We start from the raw sequence: 19,710 nt of genomic DNA on the forward strand, positions 1-19,710 counted from the left end.
TGTCATGCTTGCTCCAGAGTTTCCCACAGGATCAGGCTGAGGCTAGACTTCTAAAATCATATTTCACCAGCAGCTTCTTCTATTATATCCTGCTTCCCTTACTTCCTTATAGATTTCTTCTGAGAGGATTTCATCAATCGCTTGCACAAGAATCCCCAAATCAGGGTCTGCTTCTAGAGAACCCAATCTAAGACAACCCTTACTGTGCTCATGAAATTGCCGCTGCCCTCTTGCCTGAAGATAAAGCCAGCACACACTGGAGGCAGAGCCCTGAGGCACCAAACCGGGGACATACTGCAGTGCTTTTCCTGCTGCAGGTACAGTAACACACTTCCCTGCCATCTCAGCCAACCCGAGACCAGCATCTTTGATACTTAAAGCCAAAAACATTATAAATTGAATAAAATTCAAGAAACAGAATTCTGGACAGCAATGGTAAGGTGGCTACATTGATTCAAATCTCCAAATATATCCTTGGAAGGAAGGAAGGAAGGAAGAAAGGAAGGAAGGGAGGGAAGGAAAAACTAACACTACCAAAACCTGCACCTTTAGCACAACTAGAATAAGAAGACTGCCTAAATTTCAAATTGTCTTTAAATTAAAAAATAAACATTAATCTCCAGTGAGCTGTCTCTCATACTCTTGTTGCAAGTTTTCACAGAGAACAAGGGCAGGCTAAGGAAAACTGAAGAGGGAAATAGTGGCAGGCCTAAGTCAGATCTAAAATCCTACCTGAGGCTGGGTAGGGTGAATCACACCTGTAATCCCAACACTTTGAGAGGCCGAGGCGGGTAGATCACCTTAGGTCAGGAGGTCAAGAGCAGCCTGGCCAACATGGTGAAACCCTGTCTCTACTAAAAATACAAAAGTTAGCCGGGCAATGTGGTGAGTGCTTGTAGTCCCAGCTACTCGGGAGACTGATGCAGGAGAATCATTTGAACCCAGAGGGCAGAGTTTGCAGTGAGCCGAGATCACACTACTGCACTCCAGACTCGATTACAGAACAAGAGTTTGTCTCAAAAAATATATATAATACATACATACATACATACATACATAAAATCCTACCAGAAAGAGAAAGTAACCCAGGCCAGGCGCAGTGCCTCACGCCTTTCATCCTAGCACTTTGGGAGGCCAGTGTAGGTGGATCATGTGAGCCCAGGAGTTTGAGACCAGCCCAGACAACAGAACGAGACCCCATCTCTACAAAAAATTTAAAAAATGAGTGGGTGTGTGGCATAGGCCTGTAGTCCCAGCTACCAGGGAGGCTGAGGTAGGAGGATTATTTGAGCCCAAGAGTTTGAGGCTATCGTTAGGTGTGATTGTGCCTGGGCATTCCAGCCTGGGCGAAAGAGTGAGACTGCATCTCAAAAAAAGAGAAAGTAACCCTGGCTGTAAAAATACTGAAAAAGTGTCCTGGTAAATCAGAGCACTTACGACAAGGAAGGGACTTAAGCACATGCAATTCAAGGCAGTATTCTTTGAAAGGCATGACTTAAAGGACAGGAGATAAAAGGAAAGGAGTCCGTTGCAGACTGCAGGGGAAGGGAAAAGAAGCAAAAGTGAAATCTTGAGTTCTGCAAGATAAGAGAACAAAAACCTTGGAGGACCCACATCCCTCTCCCCAGCACATGCGTGCGCGCATGTGCACACACACACACACACATACACACACACACACACACACACACACTCATTTACAAAACAAAAACAACTAGTGTGCAATACTGACAGAAGAGGGCGCCCTTGGACTAGAAAGCTTGCAAATCACTCCAAATCCTGAAATGAATAGGTGAACGCCGACTACATTTTTTTTCTATAAGCAAAAAAAAAAAAAAAAAAAAAAAGCATTGTTTAGCTTTGTTTGGATGCTTGAGAAGACGAGAGCATCTTAACGGATAAAATTCCCATCTGATCTAAAAAAATAAACAAGGACCAAGTAGAAGAGAACTGTAACATAGCACTTCAGCTAAATAGCCTAAAACAAGTGTTTGGGCATCTGAAAAACCACCCTGAATCAGAAATTCAAAAAGAAAACACAGAACTGGACAAATAACAGTAAGAAAAGAGATTTAATCAAGCTCAAGGAAAAAACAGAAAATAAAATTATCCCAGGGAGGAAGGTGAAATTACAAGGTGCCCAAGAGAAAATAGTCAAATCAAAGCCTAATGAAGCAAATTGAAGAAAGGCAGAATATAAACAAGAGAGTAAAAATGAGAGACAATAAAGGAAGTAAATGAAGGAAAACACAATTTTTAAAAATAATTAAAATCTCCAGGTGCAGTGGCTCACGCCTGTAATCCCAGCACTTTGGGAGGCTGAGGACGGCGGATCACAAGGTCAAGAGATTGGGACCAGCCTGACCAACACAGTGAAACCCCGTCTCTACTAAAAATACAAAACTTTGCTGGGCATGGTAGTGCCGCGCCATAGTCCTAGCTATTCAGGAGGCTGAGGCAGGAGAATTGCTTGAACCTGGGAGGCAGAGGTTGCCGTGAGACAAGATTCTACCACTGCACTCCAGCCTGGCCACAGAGCCAGACTCTGACTAAAAATAAACAAAATAAATAAATAAATAAATAAAATTAAAAAGAAATAACTAAAAAGGGTCAGAAAGTGGTTGAGTTAGAAGATAGGCAAAGCAGCAGCAATATATAAAAAGATATGGAGATATAAATATATAATGGAATCCTTGATGAGGAAAAACAAAAGAATGGAACAGGACCAAGATTCAAAAACTATAATTCAAGATAAATTTCTTTTTTTTTTTCTTTTTCTTTTTTTTTTTTTTTTTTTGAGATGGAGTCTGGCTCTGTCACTCATGCTGGAGTGCAGTGGCACAATCTTGGCTCACTGCAAACTCTACCTCCCAGGTTCAAGCGATTCTCCTGCCTCAGCCTCCTGAGTAGCTGGGATTACAGGCGCCCATGACCATGCCTGGCTAATTTTTGTATTTTTAGTAGAGACAGGGTTTCACCATGTTGATCAGGCTGGTCTTGAACTCCTGACCTCATGATCTGCCCGCCTTGGCCTCCCAAAGTGCTGGGATTACAGACATAAGCCACCATTTTTTGTTTTTTGTGTTTTTGAGACAGAGTCTCACTCTGTTGCCCAGGCTGTAGTGCAATGGCCCAATCTGCTCACTGCAACCTCCGCCTTGCGGGCTCAAGCAATTCTCCTGCCTCAGCCTTCTGAGTGGCTGGGATTACAAGTGCATGCCACCACACTCAGCTAATTTTTGTATTTTTAGTAGACACAGGGTTTCACCATGCGGGCCAGGCTGGTCTTGAACTCCTGACCTCAGGCAATCCGCCCACCTCGGCCTCCCAAAGTGCTGGGATTACAGGTGTGTGCCTGGCTGGCCTCAGAATTCTTAAAAGCAACACATAGGCAAGGCAACCAAAGAGGAGCATTTTTTTTTAAACTCATAGAATAAAAGTGTGAACTAAGAACTTTATATCTGGTCAAGCCTCCCTTCAAGTTTTAAACATGTGAGAACTCAAGGAACTCTATACCCTTCAGCTCTTCATCAGGAATCTACTAGAAAAGGAACTTAATACAACCAAGAGATGACGGTAAACTTCAGAAGAAAAGAATGACATTTAACAGAGTTTATTGTAAATTTAAGACTAAAAGGTGGAGATGAGTGCGGAGAAAATAGTAATAATATTTTAATAGTTAAAATATTAAGTAGAGGCTGGGTGCAGTGGCTCATGCCTGTAATACCAGCACTTTGGGAGGCCGAAGCAGGAGGCTCATTTGAGGTCGGGAGTTCAAAACCAGCTTGGCCAACATGATGAATCCCCATCTCTACTAAAAGTACAAAAATTAGCCAGGCGTGGTGGTGGGCGCCTGCAATCCCAGCTACTTGGGAGGCTGAGGCAGGAGAACTGCTTGAACATGGTGGGCAGAGGTTGCAGTGAGCAGAGATCACCACCATTGCACTCCAGCCTGGGTGACAGAGCAAGACTTTGTCTCAAAAAATAAATAAATAAGTAGAGCTGAGCATGGTGACTCACTCCTATAATCCCAGCACTTTGGGAGGCTGAGGTGAGCAGATTGCTTGAGCCCAGGAGTTTGAGACCAGCCTGGGCAACAGCAGGAGACCCTGTCTCTACAAGAAAATACAGAAATTAATCACATCTGTGGTCTCAGCTACTTGGGAGGCTGAGGTATGAGGATAGCTTAAGCCCAGAAGGTCAAGGCTGAAGTGAGCTATGATTGTGCTACTGCACTCTAGTGTGGGTGACAGAGCAAGACCCTGTCTCAAAACAAAACAAACAACAAAAATAAAACAGGCCAAATATTAAAGGGTTAAGTAGGAAAGCAGGGTATAATGGAGACTACAAAAGAAACCACTAAAATAAAGGCATAAACCTTCCTAAATGCCAAAAGAAATTTTTAAAATGAAAGAACTAAGAAAACATACCATGTAGAGAAAGAAATATAGCATTGTATTACAATACACATAATGATTTTAACAGGAAGTAATATGACTGAGTTGAGGTCAAACCTATTAGCCATACCAACAAATGTGAATGGGCTTAACTCACCTATTACAAGAAGAAGTTGGCTCACAAATAAAATCCAAACTACATTCTGAAAGTAAGAAACTGATATAAAACAAATTAGTTCAGAAAGGCTCAAAATAGAGGGATTTATCGGACAAATGAAACAATAAGATGTCAGGTGGCAATGTTGATATCAAGCAAAGTAAAATGCAGATCAGAGAGCATTAGAACTCCACCAAAAGGCTCCTGGAACTGATAAACAACTTGAGTAAAGTTTCAGGAAACAAAATCAATGTACAAGAATCAAGAGCATTTCCATACAAGTTGAGAGCCAAATTAAGAATACAGTTTCATTTATGATTGCCACAGAAAAATACCTAGGGATACATCTAACCAAGGAGGTGAAAGATCTCTAGAAGAACTACAAAACACTGCTAAAAGAACTCAGAGATGACATAAACAAATGGAAAAACACTCCATGCTAATGGACTGGAAGAATCAATATTATTAATATGACCATACTGTCTAAAGCAATCTACAGATTCAACACAATTCCTATCAAACTACCAAGTCATTTTTCACAGAACTAGGAAAAAATTAGTCTAAAATTTATATGAAACCTAAAAAGACTCTGAATAGCCAAAGAAAACCTAAGCAAAAAGAACAAAGCTGGAGGCATCACCTTATCTTCAAACTATACTACAAGGCTATAGTAACCAAAACACCATGTTACTGGTTCAAATCAGACACATAGGCCAATGTAACAGAATAGAGAGCACAGAAATAAAGCCACACACTTAAAGCCATCTGATCTTCAACAAAGTCGACAAAAATACGCAATGGGGAAAGGACTCCCTATTCAATAAATAGTGCTGGGATAGCTCGCTAGCCATATGCAGAAGGTTGAAACCGACCTGTACCTTTCACCATAAATAAAAATTAACTCAAGATGAATTAAAGATTTAAGTTTTGTTTTGTTTTGTTTTGTTTTTCCTGAGACAGTGTCTTGCTCTGTCACCCAGGTTGGAGTGCAGTGGCACCAGCTCGGCTCACTGCAACCTCCCCCTCCTAGGTTCAAGTGATCCTCCCACCTCAGCCTCCCAAAGAGCTAGGACTACAGGTGCACCCCCCACCATGCCTGGCTAATTTGTGTGTGCGCGTGTGTGTGTGTACACACACACATATATATACACATATTTTTTGTAGAGATGGGGTTCTACCATGTTGCCCAGGCTGATCTTGAACTCCTGAGTTCAAACCGTCTACCTGCTTCAACCTCCCAAAGTGCTGGGATTGCAGGTGTCAGCCATCTAGTCTGGCCAGGATTAAAGATTTAAATGCCAGACCTCAAACTCTAAGAATCCTAGAAGAAAACCTAGGAATCAGCATTCTAGACATCGGCCTTGGGAAAGAATTTATGACTAAGTCCTCAAAAGCAATTGCAACAAAAACAAAAATTGAAGAGTGGGACCTAATTAAAGAGCTTTTGCACAGCAAAAGCAACTATCAACAGAGAAAACAGACAATCTGTGGAATTGGAGAAAATATTCAGAAACTACACATCTGACAAAAGTCTAATATCCAGAATCTATAAGGAACTTAAACAAAAATGAACAATGAAAAAATGAATAATCCCATTTGAGAAATGGGCAAAAGGGCCAGGTACAGTGGCCCACAACTGTAATCTCAGCACTTTGGGAGGCCGAGGCAGGCGAATCACCTGTGGCCAGGAATTCAAAACCAAACTGGCCAACATGGTGAAACCCTGTCTCTACTAAAAATACAAAAATGAGCCGGGCGTGGTGGCATACACCTGTAATCCCAGCTACTCCGGAGGCTGAGGCAGGAGAAATCGCTTAACACAGGAGGAGGAGGTTGCAGTGAGTTGAGATTGCACCACTGTACTCCAGCCTGGGCAACAGAGCAAAACTCCGTCTCAAGAGAAAAAAAAGTGAAATACTAGGCATCAGAATCTGTGTACTACTTTTAAGGCAATTATCAGAAGAAAGTTCATAGCCTCAAGCACATTTGACACTAAGAATGAAATAAATTCCTAATACATGCAGGCACACACGCACACACACACACACACACACACACATACATACACACACACACACACACCCCCAACACACAAACTATACAACATAACAAATAAGCCAAAAGATGGCACAAGGAAGAAAATAAAGATAAAAGTAGAAATTCATAAGGGAGATGTAGAAAAGCAGTCAATCACATTAATAAACCTAAAACCTCTTTTTTAAATTAACACACCAGGCCGGGCACAGTGGCTCACACCTGAAATTCCAGCACTTTGAGGGGCCAAGGCAGGTGGATCACCTGAAGTCAGGAGTTCAAGAGCAGCCTGGCCAACATGGTGAAACCCTGTCTCTACTAAAAATATAAAAAATGAGCTGGGTGTGGTGCCTGTAATCCCAGCTACGTAGAAGGCTGAGGCAGGAGAATCATTTTAACCCAGAAGGCGGAGGTTGCACTGAGCCGATTGTGCCATTGCACTCTAGCCTGGGCAACAAGAGCTAAACTCTGCCTCAAAAACAACAACAAAAAAATACAAGCTACTAAGTAACTTAATAAACCCAAACCAGAAAGAAACAGGAAGAGAGCATGACTCTACAAAATAAGAGTAATGAGGAGCAGTAAATATTAAACAAGAAAAAAATTGAAAATAAAAAACAACTTTACAGAATTATATGCAAATATATTTCAAAACAGATATAAGATGGATAATTTTTTAGAGAAACAATGTATATGAAAATGACTCCATTAGAAGTAGAAATATTAAAATAGACCAATTTATTTCTTTTTTTGTTGTTGTTGAGATGGAATCTCGCTCTGTCACCTAAGCTGGAGTGCAGTGGTGAGATCTTGGGTCACTGCAACCTCTGCCTCCTGGGTTCAAATGATTCTTGTGCCTCAGCCTCCTGAATAGTTGGGGCTACAGGCATGTGCCACGATGCCCAGCTAATTTTTGTATTTTTAGTAGAGATGGGGTTACATGATGTTGGCCAGGCTGGTCTCGAACGCCCTGACATCAGGTGATCCACCCCCTTGGCCTCCCAAAGTGTTAAAATTTGGGAGCCACCGCGCCCGGCCAGTCAAATGATTTTTAACATTTGACTATGAGTGTGAGCCACTGCACCCGGCCAGTCAAATGATTTTTAACAAGGATGCCAAGACAATTCAGTGTGCAAAAGAATATCTATAGCAGGCTACCCTTCACATGAGAAAGGAAGGAGTATAAGAAAACGTATATATGTCTGAAATATACATGTTTCTGCTCATTTGTGCAATAAAAAACACAGAAAGAATAAACCAGAAACTATCAATATTGGTTACCTGTGGGCATGTGGTAGGATTACAGTGGGAAAGATAGGGAACGTGGACAGGATGGGGAGGTGGAAAGTGACAGATCTCTGTGTATAGCTTTCTGAGTGATAGCTATTTTGAGTCGTATACAGACAGTCATATGCTAAATAATCATATTTTGGTTACAGATTGCATATATGATGGTGGTCCCATAAGATTATAATGGAGTCAAAAAATTTCCATTTCTTAGTGACATCATGGCCATCGTAATGCCGTAACGCAACACATTACTAATGTGTTTATGGTTACGCTGGTGTAAACAAACCTACTGCAGCCAGTCATATAAAAGCATAGCATGTATGGTTATGTACAGAACATAATACGTCATAATGGTAATAAATGACTATGTTCCTGGTTTATTTACTACCCTATACTATACTTTTTATTTGTTATTTTAGCGTGTACTCCTTTTTTTTTTTTTAAGTTAACTATGAAACAGCCTCAGGCAGGTCCTTCAGGAAGTATCCCATAGTCATAGAAGATGATAGCTCCATGCATGTTACTGTCCCTGAAGACACTGAGACAAGATGTAGAGCTGGAAGACAGTGATATTGATGACCCAGACCCTGTGCAGGCCTAAGCTAATGTGTGTTCTTGTGTCTTTGTTTTTTTTTTTTTTTTTTTTCATATCTCTAGCTGTATTTTTATAACTCCCCTGTTTATTCTGCAATATTCATATGATTTTGACATTAACTCAAAATACACAGAAATTACTTGTACCTGCCTATACATTTATTAAATGCTGCTGAAGAATACTTAAGAATCAATATTTGTGCATGCTAGATAAAACTTTTACCAATTTTTAAAATTATTTTTAAAAATAAGCCAATTTATATTGGACATTTGGGTGTCTTTGTTTTTAACAAAAATGTTTAAAAATCAAAAAAATCAATTTTTAATAAAAAGCTTATAGAATAAGAATTTAAGAAAAAAATATATAGATAGATTTTGAGACAGAGTCTCACCTGTCACCCAGGCTGGAGTGCAGAGGCACCACCTTGGCTCACTGCAACCTCCCCGGGTTCAAGAGATTCTCTTGCCTCAGCCTGCCGAATAGCTGGGATTACAGGCACATGCCACCACGCCCAGCTAAGTTTTGTATTTTCAGTAAAGACGAGATTCCACTATGTTGGCCAGGCTGGTCTTGAACTCCTGACCTCAAGTGATTCACCCACCTAAGCCTCCCAAAGTGCTGGGGTTACAGGCATGAGCCACTGCATCCAACCTTAAAAAAATTTTTTTTATGTTATTATAAAAGAGTCAAAAAGTTTCTTAAAAAATTAAGGCCAGGTGCAGTGGCTCGTACCTGTAATCCCAGTACTTTGGGAGGCCAAGGAGGGCAGATCATGAGGCCAAGAGATCAAGACCATCCTGGCCAACATGATGAAACTCTGTCTCTACTAAAAATACAAAAATTAGCTGAGTGTGGTGGTGTGCACCTGTAGTCCCAGCTACTTCAGAGGCTGAGACAGGAAAATTGCTTGAACCCAGGAGACAGAGGTTGCAATGATGCAAGATTGTGCTATTGCACTACAGCCTGGTGACAGAGTGAGACTCCATCTCAAAAAAAAAAAAAAAAAAAAAAGTTTATAAAATGGAAAAGTTAAAGTAAGCTAAAGTTTTATTTATTTATTATATATATACATATTTTTTTAAGATAGTCTCACTCTGTCACCCAGGCTGGAGTGCAGTGGCACGATCTCAGCTCACTGAAACCTCTGCCTCCTAGGTTCAAGCAATTCTAGTGCCTCAAACTCCCAAGTAGCTGGTATTACAGTTGTGTGCTGCCGTGCCCAGCTAATTTTTGTATTTTTTTTTTTTTTGGTAGACACGGGGTTTTGGCATGTTGGCCAGGCTAGTGTTGAACGTGGCCGACCCACCTTGGCCTCCCAAAGTGCTGGAATTACAGGCATAAGCCATCATGCCTGGCCCTAAGGTGTGTTGGGTTAACTTATTATTGAAGAAAGAAAAATTTTAAATAAACTTAGTGTAGTTTAAGTATGTACAGTGTTTATAAAGTACACAGTAATATCCTAGGTCTTCACATTCACTCACCACTCACTCAACCAGAGCAACTTCCAGTCCTGCAAGCTCCATTTATGGTGAGTGCCCTACATAGATGTACCACGTTTTATCTTGTATACTGTATTTTTATTGTACCTTTTTTATGTTTAGATACACAAATACTTGCCATTGTGTTACAGTTGCCTGCAGTACTCAGTAACCACGCGCTGCATAGGTTTATAGCCTGGGAGCACTAGTCAGTACCATATATCCTGGTGGTGCAGGCGGCTATATCATCTAGGTCTGTGTCAGTACACACTGTGGTGTTTGCACAATGATGAAATTACCTAATGATGAATTTCTTAGAATGTGTCCCAATCATTAAGCGATGCGTGACTATAAATATACAGATGCTTCTCTACTTACAGTGGGGCTACATTCCAACTAAATCTGTCGTAAATTTAAAATGCACTTGATACACCTAAGCTACTCAACACCATGGTTTAGTCTAACCTACCTTAAATGTGCTCAGAACACTTACATTAGCCTACAGATGGGCAAAATTATGTAACCAAAGCTATTTTATAATAAAGTGTTTAAAATTTCTTGAAATGTATTAAAAGCTGTACTGAAAATGAATAAAAAACTGGCTGTATGGGTGCTTGAAGTACATTTTCTACTGAATGCATATCATTTTTGCACCATCATAAAGTTGGAAAATGGTAAGTTGGTCGGGCACGGTGGCTCATGCCTGTAATCCCAGCACTTTGGGAGGCTGAGGCGGGAGGATCACCTGAGGTCAGGAGTTTGAGCTCAGCTTAGCCAAATGGTGAAACCCCATCTCTACTAAAGATACAAAAATTGGCTGAGCATGGTGGCGGGCACCTGTAATCCTAGCTACCCAGGCAGCTGAGGCAAAAGAATCTCTTGAACCCAGGAGGCGGAGGTTGCAGTGAGCCGAGATCAAGCCACTCCAGCCTGGGCGACAAGAGTAAAACTTGTCTCAGAATAAAAAACCCGGTGTGGTGGCTTACACCTGTAATCCCAGCATAGCACTTTGGGAAGCCCAGGTGGGCAGATCATGAGGTCAGGAGATTGAGACCATCCTGGATAACACGGTGAAACCCCGTCTCTACTAAAAATACAAGAAATTAGCCAGGCGTGGTAACACACACCTATACTTCCAGCTACTTGGGAGGCTGAGGCAGGAGAATCACTTGAACCCGGGAGGTGGAGGTTGCAATGAGCTGAGATTATGCCACTGCACTCCAGCTTGGGTGACAGAGTAAGATTTTATCTCAAAAAAAAAAGAAAAAAGAAAAAATGGTAAGTCAAACCATTATAAATTGGGGACTATCTGTATATATATTTCCCAGATCTGTCTGCTGTGGGAGTCTCGAAGCAATGAAATCTCAGTAGCAATGAGCACATCTGATGCCCAGATCTTGGCTTCTAACTATCATTCCTCAACTAAAAGAAACTTCCAGCCAGGCATAGTGGCTCACACCTATAATTCCAACACTTTGGGAAGCCAAGGTGGGAGAATTACTTAAGCGTAGGCATTCAAGACCGGCCTGGGCAACATAGGGAGATCTGTCTCTACAAAAAATAAACAAAATTAGCCAGATGTGGTGGTACATGCCTGAAATCTCAGCTACTTGGGAGGATGAGGTGGGAGGATTGCTTGAGCCCAGGAAACTGAGGCTACAGCGAGCCAAGATGGTGCCACTGCACTCCAGGAACTCCAGCATGGGTGACAGAGTGAGAATCTCTCTCAAAAAATAAACTAAAATAATAAACAAAAGGAACTTCCTTGGAGAAACATCTGGTTTCAGGACTGGACCTGGGAAAGTACACAATGAGCCTGGAAATTCTTGCTGTGCCAGAAAGTAAAGTTATCTTAGGGTCACCTTGCTAATAAATCATCATCCAATGGTTTTGAAGAACGATGGGAACATGATACAAAGACACAAGAATTAGCTTGAAAAGTCTCCCACTGGCCAAATCTGGGACAATTGAGCATCAAACATTTTTGAAAGTACTCAGTTGTAACCCTTTGAATAAAATAAGAATCCATGAGTTCATATTGATAATGAGGGATCTAGAGATGAACAAAAAATTGTTTGGGTTCCCAATAAATCCACAGGGCAATAGGCAGGACAGTCTCAAACAGATGAGCCCTGAGGAAGCTCTCCACTGGAGAAGCACCAACCACCCATGGAAGGCTCCCTGGAGGAGGAAATGCCCAGGCATGGGCAAGGCTGAGCAGGAACTCACAAGGGGCCTTTGTGCATCCCGGGCGTGCTCAGGGCCCACTGCTTGATCTTGCTCAGGCTCTGCTCACTGATGACGCGCCGGCTGTCAGAGGGCATGCAGTCCACATACAGGTTGTAGAGCAGCAGTGCCTCCGTGTTCTTGCGTAAGGCGTTGGCCTGGACCACACGTTGTGTGAACACACAAGGGTCCTCAGCGCAGAAGAGAAGCTGGATTCGTGGCACCCAGTACTGACAGACCTGAAGGGGTGGCCTTCCTGGGGGCCGGGTGGGAGGGAGAAGGGGACACGCAGTCAGGCTTTCTGAGCTAAAGCACCACGTTCTAGCTGGCTGTGCTGCTGATGCCCAGTGGCCCTCAGCAAGTTGTTTCCCTCTTTGGACTCCCAGTTGCATTTGTGAAATGGGCATGATGACATTCCCTGCCTGGCCCATCTCACAGGGTGTCATGGGCGGATGTGAAAGTGTTTAGACAAGGCCAAGTGTGGTGGCTCACGCCTGTAATCCCAGCACTTTGGGAGGCCTAGGTAGGTGGATCATCAGGCTAGGAGTTTGAGACCAACCTGTCCACCATGGTAAAACCCTGTCTCTACTAAAAATACAAAAAATTAGCTGGGCATGGTGGCAGGTGCCTGTGATCCCGGCTACTTGGAAGACTGAGGCACGAAAATCACTTGAACCTGGGAGGTAGAGGTTGCAGTGAGCTGAGATTGTACCACTGCTCTCCAGCCTGGGCGACAGAGCCAGACTTCATCTTGAAAAGAAAAGAGAGGAGGGGAGGGGAGGGAGAAGCGGGAGGGGGAGGAGGGGGGAGGGGAGGAGGGGAAAGGGGAGAGAAGGGAAGGGGGAGGGGAGGAGGGGGAAGGGGAGGGAAGAGAAGGGGGAGGGGAGGGAAGGAAAGGGGGAGGAGTGGGAAGGGAGAAAGAGGGAAGGAAGGGGAAGGGAGGAGAGAAGGGGGAGGAGGAGGGGAGGAGGGGGAGGGGAGGGAAGGAAGAATTTGAACAAGAAGTTATACAGGCATGGCTATTCAAGTGCCTATCCCTTGACGCCATACCCAGGGCAGGCATCACTAACTGATGGGACTTGGGCTCAGAGCCTACATGCCAAATAACAGCCACTTGCCCTTTCTGGGGTCTCTGAGTGATGAGTCCTCTGGTCCTGACTGGTCAGGGTGTTGGGCAAACAGAGCAAAGCAGAATCCAGACCTGGTCTGGCAGTGCCCTGGGCAGGGTTGGCCTCAGTCACAGGCTAGCCAGGACCGAGCTAGGGGTCTGCCTGGGGCAGTGGCAGGAGCTCGTACCTTCAGGGGTGACCCCTGCATTCAAGATGGGCCTTCCCATCTCATCTCGCACCAGGCCTTTCTCGTCTGTCTTGTGTACCAGGTATAGCTTCTTCTCCTCGTCATAGTCCAGGACGCCTACCTCGCACCATTTGTAAGTTAGCTTCGGATTCTTGGGGTCCTCTGAAACAGGAGGGAAAACCCCACCAGTGCCCTCTGCCATGGGTGCAGGAAGGGGCCTCTGAGTGCAGGCAGCAGTGCTCTGAATGAGTCTCAGAGGTCACCAGGCTGGCGTCCCTCCTGCTGGGATGCCCCCTTCTGCTCCAGCAGACAGGGCCCTGCTTCCTCCCAGCTGAGCTGGCCTCTGAAGAACCCCAGGCTGCAGGAGGAGCCAGAAAGACCAGGCTTCTCTGCCCTGGTGTTCAGCACAACCTCCACCAGGACAGAGAGACACACAGGCCAATGGGAGGCTGGGACAGGAGGCACGAAAGCCCTAAGCTAACGGGAGACCTGCTGAGAACCCAGCTGTAAGGTCATAGATGAGCTGGAATCCCTTCAAAGTGACCAAGGCCAGGGTGAAGCCCTCCCCACAGGCTGCCACTGGCTGCTCAGTCCCTAGGCCCCTCATCTGAGAACAGGGCACGGCACGGCAGGAGCTGCTCTTCGGTCAGGATGGGCCTCCCACCAGTTCCCTGGGCTGACAGCCTGTGCCCTGTCACTTTAGCTCACCTCCCACTGCTGCCTCTCACAGATTTCTCTCCAGCCACACTGGAGATCTGGCTATTCTTGTGACTTTTTTTTTCTTTTTCTTTCTTTTTTTTTTTTTTTTGAGATGAAGTCTTGCTCTGTAGCCCAGGCTAGAGTGCAATGGCAGGATCTTGGCTCACTGCAGCCTCTGCCTCCCAGGTTCCAGTTCAAGCAATTCTCCTGCCTCAGCCTCCAGAGTAGCTGGGATAACAGGCACATGCCACGCCCAGCTAATTTTTGTATTTTAAGTAGAGACAGGGTTTCACCATGTTGGCCAGGCTGGTCTTGAACTCCTGACCTTGTGACCCACCCGCCTCGGCCTCCCAGAGTGCTGGGATTACAGGCGTGAGCCACCACGCCTGGCCATTCCTGTGACTTTGGACCTTGTTCAGCGGCAGAGCCTCTGCCCTGGCTGTGTCCTTGGCCTGGAACACTCTCCACTCAGGTCGCCTCACTGCTGGTTGTTCCCTACACCAAGGAGCAGACTCTGTGGCTAAAATGGCACCTCTGTCCCAGGCACTCTCCGACTTGTTAACCCGTCCCGTCCCTCACAGTGCCGAAAGTCACACTATTTACATATCAGCTTCTGGTTTGTGGCTGACTTGCTCACACTAGTGTCAGCTCCCTAAGGGCAGAAGCCACTTTGTCCCATCTTGGTCACAGCTGTGTCCCTGGGCCTAGAATGGAAACTGGTACATCACCGATGTTTGATAAACTTTTGCAGAAGAAAGAGGCACACACATGATGCCCAGCAGAGCAGCCGCAATACACAGTGGTTTAAAAATAAACTGAGGCGGCTGCAGTGTGGCTCACGTCTATAATTCCAGCACTTTGGGAGGCATAGGCAGGTGGATTGCCTGAGCTCAGGAGTTCGAGACCACCTTAGGCAACATGGTGAAACTGTCTCTACTAAAATCCAAAAAAATTAGCCACAGCTCACTGCAACCTCCAGCCCAGATGAAAGAGCAAGACTGTGTCTCAAAAAAAAAAAAAAAAAAAAAAAGTTTGTTTTTTTTTTTTTTTTTGAGACGGAGTTTCGCTCTTGTTACCCAGGCTGGAGTGCAATGGCGCGATCTCAGCTCACCGCAACCTCTGCCTCCTGGGTTCAGGAAATTCTCCTGCCTCAGCCTCCCGAGTAACTGGGATTACAGGCACGTGCCACCATGCCCAGCTAATTTTTTGTATTTTGAGTAGAGATGGGGTTTCACCATGTTGACCAGGATGGTCCCGATCTCTTGACCTCATGATCCACCCGCCTCAGCCTCCCAAAGTGCTGGGATTACAGGCTTGAGCCACTGCGCCCGGCCTTTTTTTTTTTTTTTTTTTTTTTTAATGAGTTCTACAGACTGTGTTGAGGAAGGAAGGGCTGGAATTCCCAGGAAATGCTCCCTACCTGTTGACACAGCTAGCTGAGTAAAGGATAAGTAAAGGAGGCCTGTAGCTCACTTATTTTACTTGTCTAGTTTGCTCTTCCCTTCCCTTCCTAGTAGATTCCCTTTCTGAAAATGCTGGCCACGTCTCGGCTCAGCTCAGATGAAAAGATATCACTGGAAGCCCCCAGCAGAAAACAAGAGGTCCCCGGCAGAGCCCCTCCCTGCTCACCCCTCCTCCCGCCTGTGCCACCACCCAAGACCAGGGCCATGTGAAGGGGTGCAAGCAGAGCGTCTCGGGGGAGCCTGGAACGTGGTGCATTTAAGGTTAATGCAGCCCCAAACCTTCTGGTTTTATCACCAGGAATTGGAGATCTGGGAACAATTGAGTTAAATTATTTTTGTAATTAAGTCCAAAGTAAAGGGAACATTCTGGGCTTCCTGTCTAGTTCAGAGAAATTGATTCCAGCATTAACGTGTTTTTAAAATGAAACATAAATTTACGGCCTGCTCAATGGACTCACTGCACAGTCTTAAAACCAGTCGTGGTTCTCACAATCCTGCCTCCCACCTGGAGCCGGCTCACTGGGCCCGCTCCCCACTCACAGCATCTGGCCCACCCAACAGGTGGGGAGCAGAACAGCCTTCATCCCTGCACAGAGGAACAGCCACCTCCAACTTCCCAAATGATGACCCAGACCTTCCTGGGATGCTGCACTGAGACCCAGCTGTGCAGGCCAACATGGCAGCCGTGGATAACCACCTGGCACTGCTTCCCGAAGCAGGAAATGGGAGAGCCTCCACGGCCACTGGGGCAGCCTGAGGCCAAACAAGCAGCCAGGGCCACTCCCTGGGCAGATACAGACAAGGCAAAGACAAGGCAAACCTGTGTGGCATCATGTGGGCATGGGTGAGGTGGGACAGTGCTTGTAGATGGGTGACAGTAGGTGCATGTGCTTCCGTGTGGTGAAAATGTGTAGATGGGTGAGGCTGTTGGGAGTGTGACAGAGTGTGCTTGTGAATGTGTGTGATGATGTGTGACAGTGAGTGTACTTGTGAATGTGTATGACAATGTGTGACAGTGAGTATGCTTGTGAATGTGTGTGACGATGGGGAGGTGTGTTTGTGAGAAGTGTGTGTTGTGCACACAGAAGTGAAAGCTGAGAGGCCACAGTCAGAGCTGCAACAATGGGGCTTCTGGGCGGAGGGATGGAGAGTGGAACTGTGCCCTTCGTGCACATTTCAACATGCCCAATGAGCATGTACATATTTTATTACCAATAAATCAAAGATTTTTCAAAACACTAGACACCATCCAGCTGTCCCTTTTCCAGCTCTCCTGGCGATGCTCTCCCTGCATTTCCTGCTCTGTGAGGCCAGCTCCTAGGCCCGTCTCCCAGTGGAGAGGTTTTGAAAGACCCCCCACCTCCCGTGGCTGCCAGGTCCCAGGGGAGCCCAGGAGTCCGTGGCAGACCTGCTACTAGAATGAGATAGTGCCCCCACTCCAGACTGGCCCTGCTCACCATGCCCCAGGAAGTCATCAGTGGGCAGGAGGGCTTTTCCTGGAACAGGTTTCCTGTCCAGAGACCCTGGCTCCAAGCCCATGTTGATCCACTCTCTGGGAGTCCGGCAGTCAAACTCCTCATTGTCAAATACCTGGAAGAAAGCAGGCCAACAGTGGGAGGAAGCAGCTCCTCTAGTGGGGTCCTGGTGGGACTGGGTGTCCCAAAGGATGGGTTGCTTAAGTAGCCCCTTCCCCAGGTGAGAGCTGCAGGCTAGAGCTGAGGGTAGACCCTCTCCACTGCTGCTCCAGGGGTACACAGCCTCTGCTTGGGTGAAACCCTGGATCCCCGTCTGTCCAAGCCAGCTGAGGCTCAGGCAGAGAGGTGTCCAGAGAAGCAGAACAGGCAGCGACTTCTTTCTCCCACTGCCCAGGGGCACCTAGCTCAGGCCCAAGGAAAGAGGTGGCCCTTGGGTTTTCCTGGGGACCCCACCCTAACTGGGAAATGATAAGATTCAGGGCTGTCAGGAGGCCGCCCTTGGCTACACTCAGATTTACCTTCTCACAGGGATCACCAGGCAAGAACACTCAGGGCCACAGAGAGGAAGGGAGGGGAGGTGGGTGAAAGCCAGAGCCAGGCCACGCTCCCTCTTTCTCCTCCCTGGATTCAGTTTCCCCATTTATACCCAAAGGAGATGGCACTGATTCCTTCCTCCATCCCTGCTCTTCCCGTTTCAGTGAGCCCAGAAGGAGCTCCCTACCTTAAGATGGGCCCTGGTCAGGGAGGACTATTCCACAGTCCAGCTGGGCTGCATCTAGGTTGCCCATGGGTGGCATGGAGGCTAAGGCCAGGCATACAGGCTGCTCAGGCTCCCAGGGAAGAAGCAAAGACTCAGCATTCCAGGGGGACTGGGCCCCATCTAGGATGCTCAAAGTACCTGGAATGGGTTCCTATTATTGACCTGCCCTGTTTGACAAGAGACTGCTGGTGACTGGCATGAGAATCGTCTTTCAGATCTGACCCTGGGGCTTCTGCTGGGGTCCTGTACCTCTGCAACCCTGTCCATCAACCATCTAGGGAAGCCCGGCTCACCTTCAGTGGGAGGTAGATGGGGAAGAGTGGGTCATTGCCCTGCTCGATGGTTTGGCGGTGCTGGGGGTCCAGGTGTCTGGGCATGAGCTTGTTGGAGTCGATGCCCTGGCTGGACAGCAACTGCTCAATGTCCAGGCTCAGATACTGCTGTTTCCTCCTGGTCAAGGGCAGGGAGGGGACCTCAGAATGGCTTGGCTCATGTGAGGTGACTCCACGTGTGTCCACAAGGGCCCATGGGGTTGTGGGGGCAGGGGTGTGGCCGAGAGACCCTTCTGGAGCCCTCCACCCCTCTGGGACTCATTAGGAAGTGATGCGGTGGCCAGGGCTGGTATCCTGGGGTCCAACTGTCCTTCTGTCCTGCCCTGAAGTCCCATTCGTTGACCTCAATGCCACCTTCCCCAATTCCATAATAATGTAAATTGTTCCTATTAAGAGACCAAAGGGCTAGAAGATTTTTTTTTCTTTTTTTTCCTGATACTAACTCCAGGTAAGGGCTAGAAGATTTTAATCCAAGCACTTGTGCACAGACTCTGCCATGAGCAATGTCACCTGGTGATCTGTAATTCCTCAACCCCTGAGACAGGCGGGTGCCGCCTCCCGGACAGTCTCCCCACAGCCCACCCAGCCATACCTCTCGATCTCAATCTTGCGGGGGCGTTGGCCCGGCAGCACCTGGAAAGGCACCTGCACCTTGGGCTCATAGGCCTGAGGCGGGAAGTCAGTCTGGGCCAGCAGCTGGGTGGTAGACCCGATGCACTGCTGCTCTATGCGCTCCTGGAAGTCTTCAGGAACCTGGAAGGTTCCGACTGCAGGCAGAAGCAGAGATAGGGGCTTCGGGATTCGGGCTGGCACCCAACAACCGGCCTCCACCCCATAAAACAAATCATCAACCAGGCAATATGCTTTGGAGTATGGGAAGCTCAGGGCCTGCCTGTGGCTGGGCAGTGGCTGGGAGAAGATAGGCAGGGCACCAGGTGCCCTGGGGATATGAGCCTGGAGCAGCTTCCAGAAGGTCTGTCCTGGCCCTGCTCTCCCTGTCGAGAGCCAGCATGCTTGACCACTCCTTTCCATACCACCCATGACACCAGCACCAGGGGTCATTGCTCAAGCCAGATGCTGAGTTCATCAAGGGCGAGGGTTACCACTGGATAGGAAGATGAAATGGGATGGGCTCTTCCCACCCTTACTACAGAGGCCCCTCAGCTTACTGGAGTCTGATATTCATTCCCTGGGGCCATTGCCAGCTTGAGGCAATGGATACTCTGGGAGTGAGTGGCTCCACCGCTCTGGCCCTGCAGAACCCTCAAGTCACAAAATGGCTGCCCCTACTTAGATGAACAGGGTAGACAGAGGCTTCCATTCCATACCTGGAGGAAGGAGAGTTGGTGGGGAGAGACCCATTGACAGGGTGACCATCCATCCCAGTTTGACCTTGACACCAGACGGTCAATGGAGAAGAAAGTCCCAGGCAAAGTGAGACCACAGAGGTGGCCAGAGGGCTGTGGGCATTTGCTTCAGGAGGAGATGGCCACATTTCCCAGGGCCTG

General features: G+C 46.6%; 1 protein-coding gene across 4 annotated transcripts in view; it reads right to left on the reverse strand.

The window, feature by feature from the left end:
- Positions 1–19,710, reverse strand: part of DNAH1 (dynein axonemal heavy chain 1) — an 83,888-nt gene that overhangs the window by 56,935 nt on the left and 7,243 nt on the right. For all 4 annotated transcript variants that reach the window (XM_010347058.3, XM_074403757.1, XM_074403758.1 and 1 more), the window contains 5 exons: positions 18,795–18,969; positions 18,164–18,320; positions 17,093–17,225; positions 13,474–13,635; positions 12,181–12,433 (listed from right to left, as the gene is read on the reverse strand). In XM_010347058.3, coding sequence (XP_010345360.2) covers positions 12,181–12,433; positions 13,474–13,635; positions 17,093–17,225; positions 18,164–18,320; positions 18,795–18,969 — 880 coding nt within the window. The remainder of the gene's footprint in view (positions 1–12,180; positions 12,434–13,473; positions 13,636–17,092; positions 17,226–18,163; positions 18,321–18,794; positions 18,970–19,710) is intronic.

This window comes from Saimiri boliviensis, chromosome 8, assembly GCF_048565385.1.
Source record: "Saimiri boliviensis isolate mSaiBol1 chromosome 8, mSaiBol1.pri, whole genome shotgun sequence".
NCBI lineage: Eukaryota > Metazoa > Chordata > Mammalia > Primates > Cebidae > Saimiri > Saimiri boliviensis.